Source organism: Phalacrocorax aristotelis, chromosome 10 (genome assembly GCF_949628215.1).
Source record: "Phalacrocorax aristotelis chromosome 10, bGulAri2.1, whole genome shotgun sequence".
Lineage (NCBI taxonomy): Eukaryota > Metazoa > Chordata > Aves > Suliformes > Phalacrocoracidae > Phalacrocorax > Phalacrocorax aristotelis.
In genome coordinates, this window is record NC_134285.1 from 26151160 (window position 1) to 26168423 (window position 17264).

Here is a 17264-nt window from a genome sequence, read left to right on the forward strand (position 1 = left end):
TGTGGAAAGGGACCTGGAGGTCCTGGTGGACAGAAAGCTCAACATGAGTGAACAGTGTGCTGCTGTGGCCGAGAAGGCCAAGAGGATGCTGGGTTGCATCAAAAAGGGCATTGCCAGCAGAGATAAAGAAGTCATTATCCCGCTCTACTCAGTGCTTGTCAGGCCACACCTGGAGTACTGTGTACAGTTCTGGTCCCCGCTTTACAAAAAGGATGTGGACAGGCTGGAAGGGGTCCAGAGAAGGGCCACCAAGATGATCAAAGGACTGGGAAGCTGCCATACGAGGGTAGGCTGGAAGAGCTGGGTTTGTTCAGCCTTGAGAAAAGGAGGCTCAGAGGGGATCTCATCACCATGTACCAGTACTTAAGGGGTAGCTACAAAGATGGAGACTCCCTTTTTACACGGAGTCACATGGAGAGGACAAGGGGGAATGGACACAAGTTGCTCTTGGGGAGATTCTGACTGAACACCAGAGGAAAATTTTTCACAGTGAGGACGGCCAACCATTGGAATAATCTCCCCAGGGAAGTGGTTGACTCGGCCACGTTGGACACTTTCAAGAGTCGTCTGGACAGGGTGCTGGGCCATCTTGTCTAGACTGTGCTCTTCCTAGGAAGGTTGGACTAGATGATCCCTGAGGTCCCTTCCAACCTGTGATTCTGTGAAAAGTTGTAGAAAAGCAAGGAGCAACAGCAGTCCTTGCATTTAGGCTGGCCAATCACAGGTAGAAAATGTTTGCAGAGGGTTGTGTGATGACACAGTGGTTCCTCGTGAAGACACTTAGAGGCTTGAGCAGCAGGCTGTGCAGCACAGAGCACTGTGAGAAGGGCAGTGGAAGTCCCACCAGCTCCTTCCTTGGATTTCATGGAGCTAGTGCTGCCAGTGCTTCCACTGGCCCAGCCAGAGGTGGGCTGTTCATGGGCAGGTTCCTTTGCTTTCCATCACTGAAGAGGACCTGTTCTGCAGAAGCTGAGCTCCCGTCTTGCCACCACCACCACTTGCCGCTGCCACTTTATTCCCTGTTCCCTGGAGCAGCACCATCTGGTGAAGGGAGCAGAGGAGCACAGTGTGAGGGCCAGCCGCAGGAAACGCGTACGTTGCAAGAGCCATTTGAATCTTGATGGCGTTTTCATCGTAATCTGCCCAGGTGTTTTCCTGCAGTAGGAAATGTCTGCTTTGCCAGAATCTTTGGCTGGCCACCTAAAAGCATGCTTTCCGCTTTCTCTATTAGTGGCTTGGTGCTCTTGGAGGACCGGACCGTTTTGACCTGTGCTGTCTTTGTTCATTGCAATTCACCCTCATCAAACTAGTCTCCAGGAATTGTCATTAAGCATTTTGCAATAAGTTTGGCAGGGAGTTCAGAATTCAATCGCCAAATAGATTCACAGGGTAGGGATATTTTTTTTTAAACATACTGGAATTTGGGAATGACATACTGTGCTATAAATAGGAGTGGATCAGAGAAGTTAAGAGTTCTGTTCAGGGTCTGGCATGAACAAAACCTGAACCAGATGCTGAAAACTTTTCTTTCTGGCTTTTTCTTCCCTGGGGGAAGGGACCACGTCAGATTCCTGAGACTTTGCCATACCCTGTTTGTTTTTCCTGGCTTTTCATCTCCTGCTGTTGAGATCTTACTGGGCATCATCCCTATTCTCAGCCAAGATGACTGACTGGCCTCACCATATGTAATCAAGTGGAAGGTGTTGCTGTGCCATGACTTCTGGGTATGCAGAAAAATGTCTTACCCATACAGCACCTCACTCAGTAACCTCATGAGTTGACCACAGTTTGATCCTTCAGTGGAGTTAAACACTACATTAAAAAATATGTGCTGACATTAGATTACTTTGCTAGTAAATAACCCACTAAATGCCCCACATGGGTGGCAGAGGCATGCTGTGCCAGAATTCCCTCTGGCATCTCACCTCCAAGCCATCTAGCAGCAGCCAGTTCTGCTCTGGCTCGTTTTGCTGACTCCTGCACCCTGAATGCCACCCCTGCATTAACAACACTTGGAGTGTGTCAGCCCACTTCTGGATGTGCAGGCTGCTGTCAGCTGTGATAACTGTGCTCAGAGGTACTAGAGTAGAGCTGAACTCCTCACATGAATGAGAAACGCCTTTCACTTAACTAATTTTCACGCTGCTGCCACCTTACAGAATGGCTCAGAGAAACTGTAAGAGTGGCTTTTGGGATGTTTGTCATGTAGAGAAGCTGCTGGACCTTGCAAGTGCAAGGTCCTGCACCTGGGGAGGAACAACCCCACACACCAGTACAGGTTGGGGGCTGACCTGCTGGAAAGCAGCTCTGTTGAGAAAGGCCTGGGAGTGCTGGTGGGCAGCAAGCTGACCATGAGCCAGCACTGTGCCCTTGTGGCCGAGAAGGCCAACAGTATCCTGGGATGCATTAAAAGGAGTGTGGCCAGCAGATCGAGAGAGGTTATCCTCCCCCTTTACTCTGCCCTAATGAGACCACATCTGGAGTACAGTGCCCAGTTTTGGGCCCCCCAGTTCAAGAAGGACAGGGAACTGCTTGAGCAAGTGCAGCGGAGAGCTACGAAGATGACCAGGTGGCTGGAGCATCTCCTTTATGAGGAAAGGCTGAGAGACTTGGGTTTGTTTAGCCTGAAGATGACTAAGGGGGGATCTCATCAATATTTATAAATATCTAAAGGGTGGGTGTCAGGACAATGGGACTAGGCTCTTTTCAATAGTACCCAATGACAGGACAAGAGGCAACAGGCACAAGTTGGAACACAGGAAGTTTCACTCAATATGAGGAAAAAATGTCTTTACTGTGAGGGTGACAGAGCAGTGGCACAGGCTGCCCAGAGAGGTTGTGGGGTCTCCTTCCCTGGAGACACTCAAAACCCATCTGGATGTGGTCCTGTGCCCCCTGCTCTAGGTGTGCCTGCTCAAGCAGGGGCGTTGGATGAGATGATCTCCAGAGGTCCCTTCCAACCCCTACCATTCTGTGATTTTGGAGGGCGAATGGCACTTGGTTTTCAGAAGTGGCATCCTAGAGGGCATTAGCTTGCACTTTGCTTCTGTGGAAGATGTGTGCAGAGCAAGTCTGAAAATATGTTGGACTACAAAGTGGGAAAGATTTTTGTAGGGGTCCTGTGTGAGAAGGTGGCTGTTTCTGGCTGGGGTTTGCTGTTATCCGTGTTGCCTTGGGTGCAAGCGTGTTGGGGCAAGAAATGAAGTTGCAGCCTGGTCTGAGGCTTGCTGCAGCCTTTTCCAGATGGTGCTGCTGCAGGGTCTGTCACCTGAGAGGCGTGCGCTAGCAGCAGGGAGTTCTTTATCTGCACACAGGAGTGCAAATCTGAATTAAGCTGGGTTAGACAACAAGCCGTGTGCCTTCGAAGCCCGGACAGAGCGCTGTGAGGTGTGGCCAGTGCACTGTACTTCCAGCTGGGGTTAGACTGTTCCCACAGGCACTGCAATATCTAGCTCTCAGGGACCTGGACACTGAAAGCTTCATACTCACATCTTGTGGAGCATAGCATGCTCCACAAGGGAAGAGGAGGAAGGAAAAGACAGAGTAGATGGGGACAGTGAATGTGGTGCTTGTAGAGAAGGGACTTTAACCTGAGAGTTAAAGGAGTCACTGCTCTGCCACTGATTCCATTCCTGATGTGAGGGCATCGGTTCCCCATCTGTGGATTGGAACTAAGCTGCCTCTCGCTGCTCCTCAACTCCCCTTTTGACCTGTTCAGGAATGGAGACTGTCTCTGTACATGCATGGTACCTGGCACAGTGAAACCGTGACTGGACTGAGATGTCTTTCTAGCACTGTCACCCTGTGCGTTTTTAGAGGGGTGTAGAAATGAGCCTGTCTTGGCATAGTTTTGCTTTCTTTTGATAAAAGGCTTGAGTCTCTGAGCTTTCTGATAATTTATAGCCACAAGGCAGATGTAGCTGCCGCCTTGGAGCTGTGTGCCTTCTGAGTCCACTGTCCTGACCATGTGCAGGTGGAGCCAAAGCTGAAGTCTGCTGTTGTGTTTACTGCTTAACTGGCCATGAGAGAGTGGGAGTCAGACGTAGAAGTTGCTCAGGTGCTGGTTGCTAAAGCAATGCTTCTCTACTGATGTTTCAGCTACAATTACTGTTTCTTTTCAGGACACAGGTATTGGGATGACCCAGGAGGAGCTGGTTTCTAACCTCGGTACCATTGCTCGATCAGGTTCTAAGGTAACTTGGGATGAGGCACTCCTTCTCCCCCCCTTAGAAGAGTCTTCTCCAGTTATACAGTCACTTTTGTTCGCCCAGTAATATCTCATTCTGTTTTGTCCCTTGGCCCCCACCCCAGCTGTGAAATTTTGCCCCTCTAGCAAGGTGAAACCTACCTGTGGAGTCTTCTAGCTATTAATGGTCTCTGCTGCGTGCCATGGGAGGCCTGTGGTACCCAAAGCAGCGCTAATGGGCCCTGTGTGTAATGCTGCTGCACCTGGCTTCCCTCACTCCCAAAAGCAAATGCCCTCCTCCCCAGGCTGTCATTATGGAGGGGCATATGATCACTCGGCACTCACCCTGTGTCTGGGAGGGCAGCAACTGTGTCCTCATGCTGGCAAGATGTTATATATTTGTACCTGAATTTTTTTCCTTCGTGTCTGGAGTCACCATTTTAAGGTTTCACGCTCGTGATTGAATGAGCCCTTGCTTGTTTTCCTTTACTGCTAGTGGCAGTGAGTGTTGCCAAAAGCAATGTTGCCCTTTTCCAGAGGTGCAGTCCCTGTGGGAGAAACCCTTTTCCTCGGGCACCCTCCTCTGCTAACACAGAGGTGCAGGATGAGGGTACTGGACTGCCAAGCTGTGGCACCTGGCGTAGGGCTGCATCAGTACTCCAAAGAGCCCAGCTGGAGGATGTGTTGCAGCCTCCCAGTGGTACCTCAAGTCACTGTGCACTAATTTATATCTCCTTTGTTCCTTCAGGCTTTTCTAGATGCTCTGCAGAGCCAAGCTGAAGCCAGTAGTAAAATCATTGGCCAGTTTGGAGTAGGTTTCTACTCAGCTTTCATGGTAGCTGATAAAGTGGAGGTGTTCTCACAATCCGCGGAGCCAGGGAGCCCTGGCTACCACTGGTCTTCAGATGGGTAAGGCTGCAGAACGGGATGGAAATGGTAGGGGAGGCTGTATCCCGGTCGGCACAGGTGCTGTGTGAAGCAAGACAGTGCTTGTGTGGTCTTTCATTACCAGGCTTACTGGTTTAGACCCTGATCAGTTTATACACAGTAACAAAGTGTGGCCAAACATGTCAGGGTAAAAACCACAGGAACAAACTTGCTTTGCTAGGGCAGGCACATTATAGACAAAGAGAGTACCTTCCTCTCCTGTTTCTTCTCTGCTAGCAGGCAATCATCTTAGCAGTGCCCCAGACAGGAGAGACAAATTTAATCTCTTTGGTCTAGTCCTCCCCTGGCTTTTTGCTTGAGGTCACCCACAACAGGCAGGGCTCATGCAGCGCTGCAGCTCTCTAGGCATGTGTCTTTTGTGGGGTGGATCTGTGTTCTCATCCTCTGCTTTTTGCTTGAAGTTGCAAACATCTGTGACGGCGACGGCAAATCTGTGGACTGCTGGACCATGTTGAAATTGGAGCTTCTGGGTGTGAAAAGCTCTGCATCCCCTTAAAATATCCTAGGAATAAAGAATTTAATAGGTTATTTAAATTATTGAAAAACATCTTGTAACTGAGATGTCAGACTGTCTTGGGCTGCAGGCAAGCTGCTGTATACTGCAGTCTGTGCTGCTGTACACTTTGAAGGCTTGCGTGTCTGTCTCGCTGCTGCCATCTCTCCCCTGTGTCAGTGCTCTCACCAGCGGTTGATCCCCATAAGCATCCACTTAGGAATAGGGTAGGAATGGTCATCCAGAGTGAGCACTGCTGCTTTTCATTGTAACCAGTTACTGCATGCTCCAGTGGAGCTAGGAACAAGGGCCCGCAAACAAGTCAGAGTTGTCATGGGAGAAGGCAGGAGCCTGGGTGTTACAGTCACCATACGAAATGTAGGAGAGGAGTTGAAGGCTTGGCCCACACAGCCTGAGGTTTGTTTGAAGTTTGTTTCCTTTTCAGCAGAGGCTGCTGGTGTCTTTGCAGAGCAGTGTGTCCTGGGTCTGGAGTCTCTGTAGGGAAGATGTCTGCATGTTTTGGGGGAGCTTCTCGGGGGCACAGCGAGCATTCAGGCATTCAAGATTTTTTGCCTTTTCCTCTTGGTGCTGAAGTGTTGTGTATGGTCTCAGTTTAATAATACATTATTACGTCCCATCATGGATGTATCTGAGACACAAGCTGACACAAGGTCTGTTTCTAATCCTAGTTCAGGAACGTTTGAGATTGCAGAAGCATCTGGTGTCAGAACTGGGACTAAGATTATTATACATCTGAAGGAAGACTGCAAGGAGTTTGCAAATGAAGACCGAGTCAAGGGTGAGTGGAGGAAGGAGATGCTGTTACCTACTGATGGGCTGTGTGAAGTCTGTCGCTGCCCCTTGAGTGGGAGGTGAATTTACAGTTTTCCTCTCCTGCAGCACCTTTCACCTGCTGTTACTGAAGAAATTCATACTGTGTTGTTCTCACAAATGTGACTCCTCTATGTCTTCTTTCCATTCCAGAGGTGGTGACAAAATACAGCAACTTCATCAGCTTCCCACTGTATCTCAATGGGAGAAGAATTAACACATTACAGGTGAGCAGGAGGGGCCACAGGCAGGTCACTCATGAAGATGAACCACTGTAATCCTCCACCGGAGACAGGAAACAGCATAAAGCTGCTGCTGGCCCTAGAAATCAGGGTAGGATTGTCCAGCATATCATAGACCCTGTAGTGATCAGTTACTTAGACCAAAAGGAGAAAATCCAACAGAAGTCATGCCTGGAACTGCTTGTTTGCATTCTCTTCAATTAGCAAAGCAGTTTTTATTTATAGTTATCTTCTGGATCTTCCCTTAATGTGAATGATTATTTCAGTGCTTTATAATACTTATTCTAACTGTTTAAGCCAGATAACATGTTAGTGATGTAGGGATTGATCACATTGCTGGTGTGCTGACACCTCTTGCTGCAGTTCTAGCTGTCCTTCAGCATGAGGTAACCAATGAATGTTTGGTTTTCTTAGTGGCTCAGCTCACAGCCTGATTTTCTTTACAGCTCTTAGCTGTGATGCTGACGTTTTCTGACCACTAGAAATTATATAGCAGCCAGATCCATTTTAGTCAGAAGTTCTTGGCCCAATTGCAGGGATCACCTAGGTGAGATTAATTATCTTTAAAAGAAAAATCTATGAACCATTTTCCTCCAGCATCTCCTTTTCTGGTTGGTTAAAGCTTCCTTACCTAAGAGAGCTGGTAGCAAGCATGTGTGGAGGTTTTTTTTGTTTGTTTCCTGGAATGTGGCACTGAAGCACAGACTTTCAAGACTACTTAAATATTTTATTACGTTAATTTATCTAAGGCTCTGTAATTGGTGTTGTTAGTCACTGGGGTTTTTTTTTCCCTGCATAATAGTGCTTCTGTTCCAAAGGCTTTCTAGCTGTTTCCTTTAACTTACAAAACTAAATAAATAGATTTAGACAACTGTTTGCTCTTTCTACCTGGCAGTCAATAGAAGAGAATCCCTAGAGAAGAGTAGCATTAGAGCAAGGGGTGAAGTGCCCTTAATAGAGTCATGTACTTTTATCTTCTTATCAGAAAGTCTGTTTTCCCTTGGGATACAGCAACAGCTTTGTTCTCATTATGCTCCCATTTCAGGCCTTTCCTTTATCCAGGATCTAGTTTTTGCATTTTTCCACACATCAACATCAGTTCACTGTAAACAGAGACATAGTTAGATACCTGCTGTGGATTCTCCTAGATAAGCTCTTGAATGCTTGCCACGTAGCTGACAATGTGGAGTTAGAGGCTTTTCCAGTCGCACTGTGATAACTGTAGCTACAAGTAAGCCTCTGAGAAAGCAGCACTTTACCTAACAACAGCTGCTGTAAATCACCTTAGGACCAGTTGAGTCTGTAATCCTACCTGTGATCCTGCAAACCCTCCAGGAGGTTAGGGCTTGAGTAGAAAAGAGTGGCAGTGAATGTAGTAAGCTTCACCCAGCTGGAAACATGAGATTCTTAGTTGAGTCCCCATGCCTGTTAAATGGGCAGAACCTCCCATGTCTTTGACAGATGCTAGTCTTTTGCTGAGGTACTGAAAATGGGTTGCAACAGACCCACTTAAGCTTTTGCTTTTCTTTAGCTTGTTGGTCAGGCCTTTAGATACTACCAGTCAGCTGAGCTGTGGTAACTGTCCAGGATGCTCTTGGCCAGTAGCAAGTGTGAGGCAATGGAGGTTAGCCAAATCCCTTTTTGTTTGGGCTAAATAAAGCTGCCTTATAGATGTTGCAGGGCAAGAGGACCTCTGTGGGAGGTGACCCAAGATCAGTTATGGGGCAGGAATTTTTTAGTCTGTGATAACGTGCCATAATACATCCCACTGCCCTTGGGCTGTGCAGAGGAGTCTGTCTGTTTGAAAGGTTGTGTTTCCTTGCTGTGGTGCCCTGGAGGGAAAGTATAACTCTGAAATAAGATCCCTGTGCTGTGAGGCCACAGGTATTGAGAGCTGATGGGAATTCATCTCCCTGCTCCTCCACAGGCACTCTGGATGCTGGACCCCAAGGATATCGGCGAGTGGCAGCACGAGGAGTTCTACCGCTTCGTAGCACAGGCTTATGACAAACCTCGCTACGTCCTGCACTACAAGACTGATGCTCCCCTCAACATCCGCAGCATCTTCTATGTGCCTGAGCAAGTACGTGCCCTTCTGTCCAGGGAACAGTGGGACATCTGCCCAGTTGCTCTGAAGAGGAGATAATAGGAGAGCTTCTTAGGGAGAAGAGGCAGCTAAGACTGCAGAATGGCAAGGAGGAATATCCAGTGTGGCATCTGTGCAGTGGGCTGGGTGCCACAGGATAATGGCAGGGGTATGGAGCCACGACAGGAGCAGGGAGATGGTTCAGGTAGGTCCCTGGGGATGGCAGCCAAGATTTCAGCTCTCGTTGTGTTCAGCATGGGTAGCGAAGACCACAGTGTGACCTGGTCAGCTGGTGCAGCCACAGAGATACTGCAGCATAGTGTGCAGCTGGGCACCCTGCACCATCCTGATGTTACCCTTCCACCTCTTGTTCCTGCAGAAACCATCCATGTTCGATATCAGCAGGGAACTGGGCTCCAGCGTTGCCCTCTACAGCCGCAAAATTCTCATCCAAACCAAAGCTGCAGACATCCTGCCTAAATGGCTGCGTTTTCTTAGAGGTGTGTGCTGGGACCAGGAATAGCAGGCTGTGGACTATGGCTTCCACAGTGGGTGAGGCAAGGGCTGTTTTCCTGAGCCTGGTACTCGTGTTTGCCTCACTGTTCAAGGGTTGCTCTGTGTTCCAGGTGTTGTGGACAGTGAGGATATACCCCTGAACCTCAGCAGAGAGCTGTTGCAGGAGAGTGCCCTTATCAGGTAAGCAAGAGCTAGATCCTGTGGACTGCTGAGGCTCTTCCAGCTTCTTGCTGGTTGTAGAAGGGACATTGTGGGATAGTTAGGGGGGCTTGGAGGGACCTGGCATGTGAGCTGCAGCATTTCCATCCTTGAGAATTCCTGTATAGCCTGTAAAGCGAGTTGTTTCTCAGCTGTGCTGGTCACATATTGAGTTGTGGGAGCAGTATCCTATGTCATACAGTCTGCTGCTGCCTGCTTGGACCACGTACCCCTCATGTCCAAGGCTGCCTTTCACTATTTCTGGTCTACAGCAATAACAGTGGATTTGCTATTTAGAGTGTCTGGTCTGCATCACCAAGTGGTTTGGAAAACAAAACCAAACAGTAAGCAAGCTGTCAATACTAGGAAGCTGGGCTGTACTTTAGTGTCAGCATTATTTACTTGTAGATCTTCAAACAGCACTGTGTGCCTCTTGTCTCCAGACTTGCTTTAAAGGTCTGCTGGGCAGGCCAGTCTCCTCTAAGAACCCCTTAGATCTGGCTTTGGTTTTTCCGTACTTTTTGTCCTTCAAATCTCATCTTTAAACATCTGCCACTGTCGGAACTTGAAGGAAGTATAAGAGTAGGCTCTTACTCCTTAGCACGGGCACTGTTATCTTGTTAGGTTTGCTGGCTAACTTTGTATTCTGTGGCTGGTGAAATGCCTCTACCTTCACTATAGTCACCAAATTAACCCTCTCACTTCACAGTGGATTTTCAGACCTTCAGAAAGGCTTCCTTCAATTGTAACCATTTTCTAGCCACTTCCTTCCCGTGTGTAAGAGTAGCTGTGCAACTGAGGCAGATGCCATGTGCACAGTAGGTTACATACTGGAGCATCACTGAGTCACGAGTTACTGAAGATTTGAGCTTCAGCAGAACATTTGTACCTCTGCTCTAGCTATCTCTCCAGCTCAAGAGCTGCTCTTGACTGAGATACAAAGAACAGACATAGAGCCATGAGAGAAAGGAGACAGTGGACTCCAAGTTTCCTTTTTGACCTCTAGTTTGCAAATGCATCACTAAAACACTGCACAGGGAGAGAGATGTTCACCTAAAATCTCTTGTCTTGGTCTAGCAGCTGTCTTTAAAAAGGCTTGTTCCTGCTGCAGGAAGCTCCGAGGTGTTTTGCAGAAGAGGTTGATCAAATTCTTCATTGACCAGAGCAAGAAGGACCCTGAGAAATATGCCAAATTCTTTGAGGACTTCGGGGTGTTCATGAGAGAGGGGATTGTCACAATAGCAGAGCAGGATGTCAAGGTACCGGGAGCCCTGAAGCACTGCAGCTGATGGGGAAAGATTACTGGCTCCTACTGTGACCGGGGATGAAGGGGGCTGCTACTGCCCTGTGAATCTTACACACCCGTAACTTGTGTTCCTGGGTCTAACAAGACCTACAGATTCTGTAGTGCCCAGACTCTCACTCTTTCTTACTGGGTGCTGCTTCCCACTTAATTTGAGGCACTGCAGAGTCTCTGTACTCACACTGTGTCCTCCCTGATGCAGTATGAAATACAACAGGCAACAAAGTAGGGCTTTCCCCTACTGCTGTCCTCTGCCTGGATTCCCATTTCCAGGAGAGCTTGACCTACATCCTGTCTAGGTCATTTTTCTGCCTCCTTAATATCTGGAGCAGGAAAGGAGGGTCTCGAAATCCCCCGAGCCTTTTTGCAGGGCTGCAAACAGGCCTGCATGCTACAAAGGGAATTCTTGGGGCTGGGAGTGGTCAGGTAGAGCTCTAGTCACCTGCCTTTGGCTCACAGGGGCACATTTCTTCCAGGAGGACATAGCAAAGTTGCTACGTTATGAGTCGTCTGCCCTGCCCGCAGGACAGCTGACCAGCCTGACTGAGTATGCCTCCCGCATGAAGGCAGGGAGCAGAAACATCTACTACCTGTGTGCACCCAACCGGCACCTGGCTGAGCACTCCCCGTACTTCGAGGCCATGAAGAAAAAGGACATGGAGGTGGGTGCGCAGTGTGCCATGGCTGGGGGAACAGCCTGAGCTACTACATCAGTGGTTAGAGCTCACCTGGATCTTGGAGCTGAGCAGGGCAGTGAGGCCTGTGACAGACCCCGTGACTCTGGTGTCTTTGCCCGGGCTCTCTCTGTCTCCACTCAGACCAGCTGCTGCAGCGTGAGGCCAGGAAGGACCTGTCGCACACTCTGTGCAGGCGGGTTAGTACTTGTGCAGACATCTAGTTCTGACATCTGTTGAATACTTTCGCTGAACCCCAGAGCAGGAGCCTAGGAGCTGGTAATGGTGTTATAGTGTGTACTCTGTGGGCAGGTGGCCCTTTCGGGACTGGAGTCAGTGCTGGTTCTCGCTTTCCATTGGGCAGCAGGACATGTTCAGCTGCAGACCTGATATCCGTGGTACAAAGCCTTCAAGGGTTTGCATTCATTTGTGGCCCTAAGCAATATTCACCATGGGGCTGAACCTGCTAGTTTCCCTCATGATGTTCTTGCTGTTTGGTGCAGAGTTGCCTTGAGAAAGAGGAACTTCTGTTACATCCCAAACAATGTGGTATTGTCCCTTTTTTGGCACAGGTCCTGTTCTGCTATGAGCAATTTGATGAGCTGACACTCCTGCACCTTCGGGAGTTTGACAAGAAGAAGCTGATCTCAGTGGAGACAGATATCGTTGTTGATCACTATAAGGAAGAGAAGTTTGAGGAGAGCCGCCCAGGTATCTTGAGGCTCCCCTGGCCCTTCCTGCTGCATGCGGTCCTGCCCCCCTGTGCCAGCCACGGAGGGTACACCTCCTCCAGTGCTCTTGCAGCTCCTGAGCATGTGAGCAAGAGCACTCCTTTCCACCCTGCCATCCTCAGGCTCTGAGGCAACTTGCAGTTCTTGCAGATTCCTTTCATCCCACATGATCAAAGTTTAAATAGTTTAAACAGATGGCATGTCATATGTAGAGTTCCCATGATTTGAGTTCGAACAGCATGCATACATTTGGTGCCCTCACAGAGGCAGGCAGGCACTAGCGGGGCATAAGCCTGCCCTGTCTGGGTATGGCACGGTCTGGGATCAGGGCATATATGTAGGTGCATGCTGAGTGGTGCTGCCTTCCCATTTCCACAAGAGAACAGATAAATGGATGTTTGAAATGGACTGAGCTCAGGAGTAAAGCTCACTGTCCATTAGCACACTACAGAAGCATGCTTAGATGTGTCTTCTTTCCCCTGCCAGCTGCAGAACGTCTGACAGAGAAAGAGGCTGAGGATCTGATGGCCTGGATGAGAAATGCCTTAGGCTCTCGAGTCACTGGTGTTAAGGTAGGTATTCTGTGACTGGGTAACTGAGTACAGGAGATTAAAGGAGGTAATCTAGAGAAAGAAATATGGTGGTTTATTGGGGATCTGCTGTCACAGGTTTTTCTTTGGACCCTGAGAGCAGTCTTTCTTCTCCATGCCTCCCTTCTGTAAATGAATGCTGGCATTTGTCATTTGGATGGTCAGCGTGGCAGTGGAAAAAACACATCTTAATGTGTAATGACCAAAGCCCATTTTACTAATTCATGCTCAGGTTATCAGAACAACAGGCCGATGACTGTCTTGCCTGCGGACTAGAGAGGCTTTACTGGCAAGGAGTGCTTTGGGTCCAGCTGCAAGCTACTGCCTGTGGACCAGTGGGGCCATTTGGTTCCCCGGCTTTCCTTCTGGTTTAGGCAGCTTCTGTGGGGTCAGGATGAATCGTGCACGGGCTTGGTGTGGATCTGTGTTGAGGAGACCCTGAGTCCCTGAACATCCCCCACCTCTAACCCACGTGTATTTCCCATCTCGGCACTGATTGCTGTTTTTGCCACAGGTGACTACACGGCTGGACACCCACCCCGCCATGATCACTGTGCTTGAGATGGGGGCTGCCCGCCACTTTCTTCGCATGCAGCAGCTGGCGAAGACCCAAGAGGAGCGCGCCCAGCTCCTGCAGCCCACCCTGGAGATCAACCCGGGGTAAGGGGAGCAATACCAGTGTTAGGCCTGGGGCACTGATGTCTTTCTGGGGTGCAGGCAGAGAGGAGGCAAGATAATGCCTCCCAGTTAGCAGAGTCCTCCCCAGTAAGTGCAGTGTGTGCCACACTGCCTTAGTCTGTGAGGCTGCATGGCACAGTTGACATGAGCACCCACTTACACATTGTCTGAGCATAGTGGGTGTTACAGGGACATGATGGGAGAGAAGAGAAGCCCCCAGAACAGGAGCAAGGAAGTTGGAGCTATTTTGGCCTTTATGTAGAATATTTTCTGTCCCACCTTGGCTTAGCTGCTCATTCTGGAAATAAATTTCTCATTGTGTCCAAAAATACCTAGTCTCAGTGTTGATCTCTCCCACTCTTACAGGCACACTCTGATTAAGAAGCTTAACGAGCTGAAGGACAGTCAGCCAGATCTGGCCCAGCTGTTGCTTGATCAGGTGAGAGCCAGGCCTTCTCCAGAACCAGCTTGCAGACCGTGTGTGGCAGGGGACAGGATGAAGCCCTTGTAGTGGGCAGGAATCACATCCTTCTGTGGTCCCATTTGGGTATTTCTGGTGCCTGTGGCCCATGTGTTTTCCTAACAGATGGCCAAGAAGACATGCTTGGTCTCAGTCCTGGAGAGTGACATTCACTTCCTCCCCAGCTCTCATCCAGCTCGGTCTTGCTGCTTATTTAATGTTTTCTTCTCTTTTTCAGATATATGAGAATGCCATGATAGCAGCAGGACTGAATGAGGATCCCAGACCAATGGTGAGTCGGCTGAACGAACTCCTCACCAAAATCCTGGAGAAAAACTGAGCACCAGAAGACTGAAGGATGAAGTCTGTACTGATCTCTCTTTCAAGTGCAGTTGCTCTGTCAGCTATTGCAGCATCTGCTTGCAGGGACTGTGCAGTGAGTGGTTCATGTGGCAGAGGGCCAGGGAGAATGCAGGGGACTTCCAACCCTTGCTGCACAGGGAGGAGCCAGTTGTAATCATTAGACCATATCTCATCAACCTGTTCAAAGCACGATATTCTTAGTGGGGAAAAAAACCCAGAGGTTGCTGCTAAAACAATATGCCCAAATTTCTGATGCAAGCCTGAAGAGCCTCATTTCATACTGTTTCTAGAAACAGCCTTTGCCAAAACAGATTTTGGCAGCAAGTCAGACCAGTTACGTCTGTGAATACACTGCCCCTGTCCACTGAATCCCTGCACACCACTGTGCTCCAAACAAGCACTGACAAGGATTAATTTGTTAAGAAACCTTCACCTCTGATCAGGCAGGAGGAGCTTGCTGGCATGGAGATGGATTGCTGCCATTAGCAGACATAGGTACTGTTGGTGGAACATGTCAGTACCATCCCGTGGCAGAGGAGATCACCAAGCTGCTGGATAATTGATTTCATCCTGGTCTGGCTGTGGAGAGAGAGAAGTAACTGGGAAACAGCTTTCCAGCATGTAGCTTTCTGGAGAGTCTCCAGGGTTTTTGCCTTTTCTGTGGGATATGCTGTATGTCTAGCTGATCTGTATTTATGATAAATAAACTCCTCCTTTTCCAGACCCCTCCACTCTTCTCTCTTCTCCTTGCTTTATTGGTCTTTATGCCTTCCAGCTGGTGATTTATTGGTTCTTCTCTCTTCAGATGCTGCTTGGTTCTTCAGGGCATCAAGCACCGGATAGTGGTGGGAAGAGAGGGCTGTGAAAACAGTAGGTAGTAGCAGAGAGTGTGGAGGGAAAACAGGAGACTCTGCAACCATGAACCCTGTTAGCCTTGTCTTTGAAAATGGAGTTTAGCCCTTTGAATCTTTTCTAAGGAGCAACGGCCATTTCACAGAAGCAGCTTTTCTAACAGAAAATGCCACACTAGATTTCCTTTGGTGCGTCTGGTTTACACCATGCCAACTGGTTTACAAGAGTTCTTTTTCCTGCTCCGTAGAGGCTCTGAGGCAGCCATGATATTTGTTCAGCTTACCTTTAAATTGCCAGATCAAGATTCTGGAACTGGATTTGGTTAACTATTTGGATTCTGTGCTGGCCAGGACAACCTCCAGCTTCTTCCCTGAATACAGTGAGCTCTAATAAGCTAAAGGAAGCCTGACTGAGCAAAGAGGAATGAAAAGGGTCTGCTGCATGGGGTACCATTTTAGAAGTTTTATTAACATCACCTAAATTTCATTTTTATTCAGATGCAGAAGAGGAACTAACGTGACAGTTTAGGGGGTGTTGAGAAGAACAAGGAGCCACCTTCTACATCCCTAGGGTAGCTGTGTAGCTCAGCTGGAGGCCACAGCTCTCGATCCAGCTCCTGGTAAGATACAGATGGCATCTTTTGATGATGCTGGGATTCCTTGATTGTGCAATAATGAAATACCCTTAAAGTGTCCTTAATTAAAGATTAGAAAAGTAAGCTGACAGCTAAGCTAGCACTGCTAAACATGCATAAAGTGTTGTTCCTGGAGGTAGACAATGTAGGTGGAGTTCAGCTATACACTTTGGAGACTGGGCAGCATTCCTGTCTTCCAACTACATGCAAGATCCTCTGCCATCAAAATTTGTGTAAATATGCAAGAAAAATTAGATGCTGTGCACGGATGTACAGAGCCGTGTAGGACACTTGAAAGGAGCAATACAATGTGCCCACTTCAGAATGCAGTGTTCCATGAACAGAGGCCAAAGAAATTAAAACCTTTGGTGATTTTTCTGATGCTAACAGCACAGCAGGTGAGTGCATTAGCCTGCAAGCTGGTCACCTGGTGCTCACTGATAAAGTGCCTAAAAATAACATCTGTTGATGTAGTGTCTGAACTGAAGCTGGAAGCTAGTTGATAAAATTCGATGTAGTGAGAAGTGGAGCATGCTTACTATGAGACAGTCATGAACTGTCTTACATGTCTTTAACCTCTCCAGTCTTGGGAATCCCCTGGGAATCCCAGCAGCCCTCAAGGTGCCAATTTGCCATGAGAAGTTTGTGACTAAAAGATGAAGATTCCTGTTACTGGAGTGCAAACCTACCCTTTGTCACTGTACCCATCAAACACAGTGGAAGGTGATAGTCCTGGGAGCCCAGATGCAGCAAAGGGCAGCAGGATCAGGAGGGTGCTTTGACCCAAATCTCACATACTTCATCATGCTGCTTTGTCAAAGCTTCATCACTCTATGTACCAGCAGCCTCTCCTGGTCCTCACCTCTCAGGCTCAGGTTTCCTTTTTATTGTGCAAAGACCTGCAAAGAGTTCTCATGTATGAAGATTTTATGCATGGCTAACAGAACAGATCCTAGTGGAAAAAGGGGGATGTATGGCATCATGTTGATGAATACAAGCTCAGGTGCCGGTAGGAATACAGGCTGTCGCTCGAAAGCTAGTCTGTAGGTGACTTTGGCTCTGAAAGGGCCCCCACATGGAACGCCACAGAGGCTCTTCGGTAAACGCGGAGTGTAAAGTATGAGTTGTTTCAAATGTGATGGTAAAAGGGAGGCATAGGAAGCTAATTAGTCTGGTTTTTCACCTTGTGTACAACCTCAAAACGTGCTGTGCGAGCAGAGACGACTTGTGTGGATCTTCCTTCAGGACTTCAGTGCTGTTTGTAATGGTGAAGCTGCAGTTATGTGCCTCCAGCTCCCATCCTCTCCACTCAGATCCTAAATTACTTGTCCTCAAAAGTGTTGTATCACTGACTAGCTTCCATCTGGCTTGTGCTCTTCCTGCAGCAAGAGTAGTGCCCCTTGATTTTTCTAGCATATTGAGGTGAACCAAGAGTTCATGATGTGTGGGAATGGTGCTGTGAAGCACCCTGTGTGAGCT

At 48.5% G+C, this 17264-nt stretch overlaps 2 protein-coding genes across 5 annotated transcripts in view; both read left to right on the forward strand.

The window, feature by feature from the left end:
- Positions 1 to 15022, forward strand: part of TRAP1 (TNF receptor associated protein 1) — a 29893-nt gene extending 14871 nt beyond the window's left edge. Inside the window, exons 5-18 of the mRNA XM_075106054.1 lie at positions 4122 to 4193; positions 4935 to 5095; positions 6317 to 6426; positions 6612 to 6685; positions 8628 to 8783; positions 9166 to 9286; positions 9413 to 9482; positions 10612 to 10759; positions 11280 to 11465; positions 12050 to 12188; positions 12695 to 12780; positions 13313 to 13458; positions 13843 to 13915; positions 14175 to 15022. Coding sequence (XP_074962155.1) covers positions 4122 to 4193; positions 4935 to 5095; positions 6317 to 6426; positions 6612 to 6685; positions 8628 to 8783; positions 9166 to 9286; positions 9413 to 9482; positions 10612 to 10759; positions 11280 to 11465; positions 12050 to 12188; positions 12695 to 12780; positions 13313 to 13458; positions 13843 to 13915; positions 14175 to 14276 — 1644 coding nt within the window. The 3' untranslated portion in view covers positions 14277 to 15022. The remainder of the gene's footprint in view (positions 1 to 4121; positions 4194 to 4934; positions 5096 to 6316; positions 6427 to 6611; positions 6686 to 8627; positions 8784 to 9165; positions 9287 to 9412; positions 9483 to 10611; positions 10760 to 11279; positions 11466 to 12049; positions 12189 to 12694; positions 12781 to 13312; positions 13459 to 13842; positions 13916 to 14174) is intronic.
- A 105-nt stretch (positions 15023 to 15127) lies between these two features.
- SLX4 (SLX4 structure-specific endonuclease subunit) overlaps positions 15128 to 17264 on the forward strand; it is a 46288-nt gene continuing 44151 nt past the window's right edge. For all 4 annotated transcript variants that reach the window (XR_012662579.1, XR_012662578.1, XM_075106051.1 and 1 more), the window contains exon 1: positions 15128 to 15770. The gene's annotated coding sequence lies outside the window, so the exon portion shown is untranslated. The remainder of the gene's footprint in view (positions 15771 to 17264) is intronic.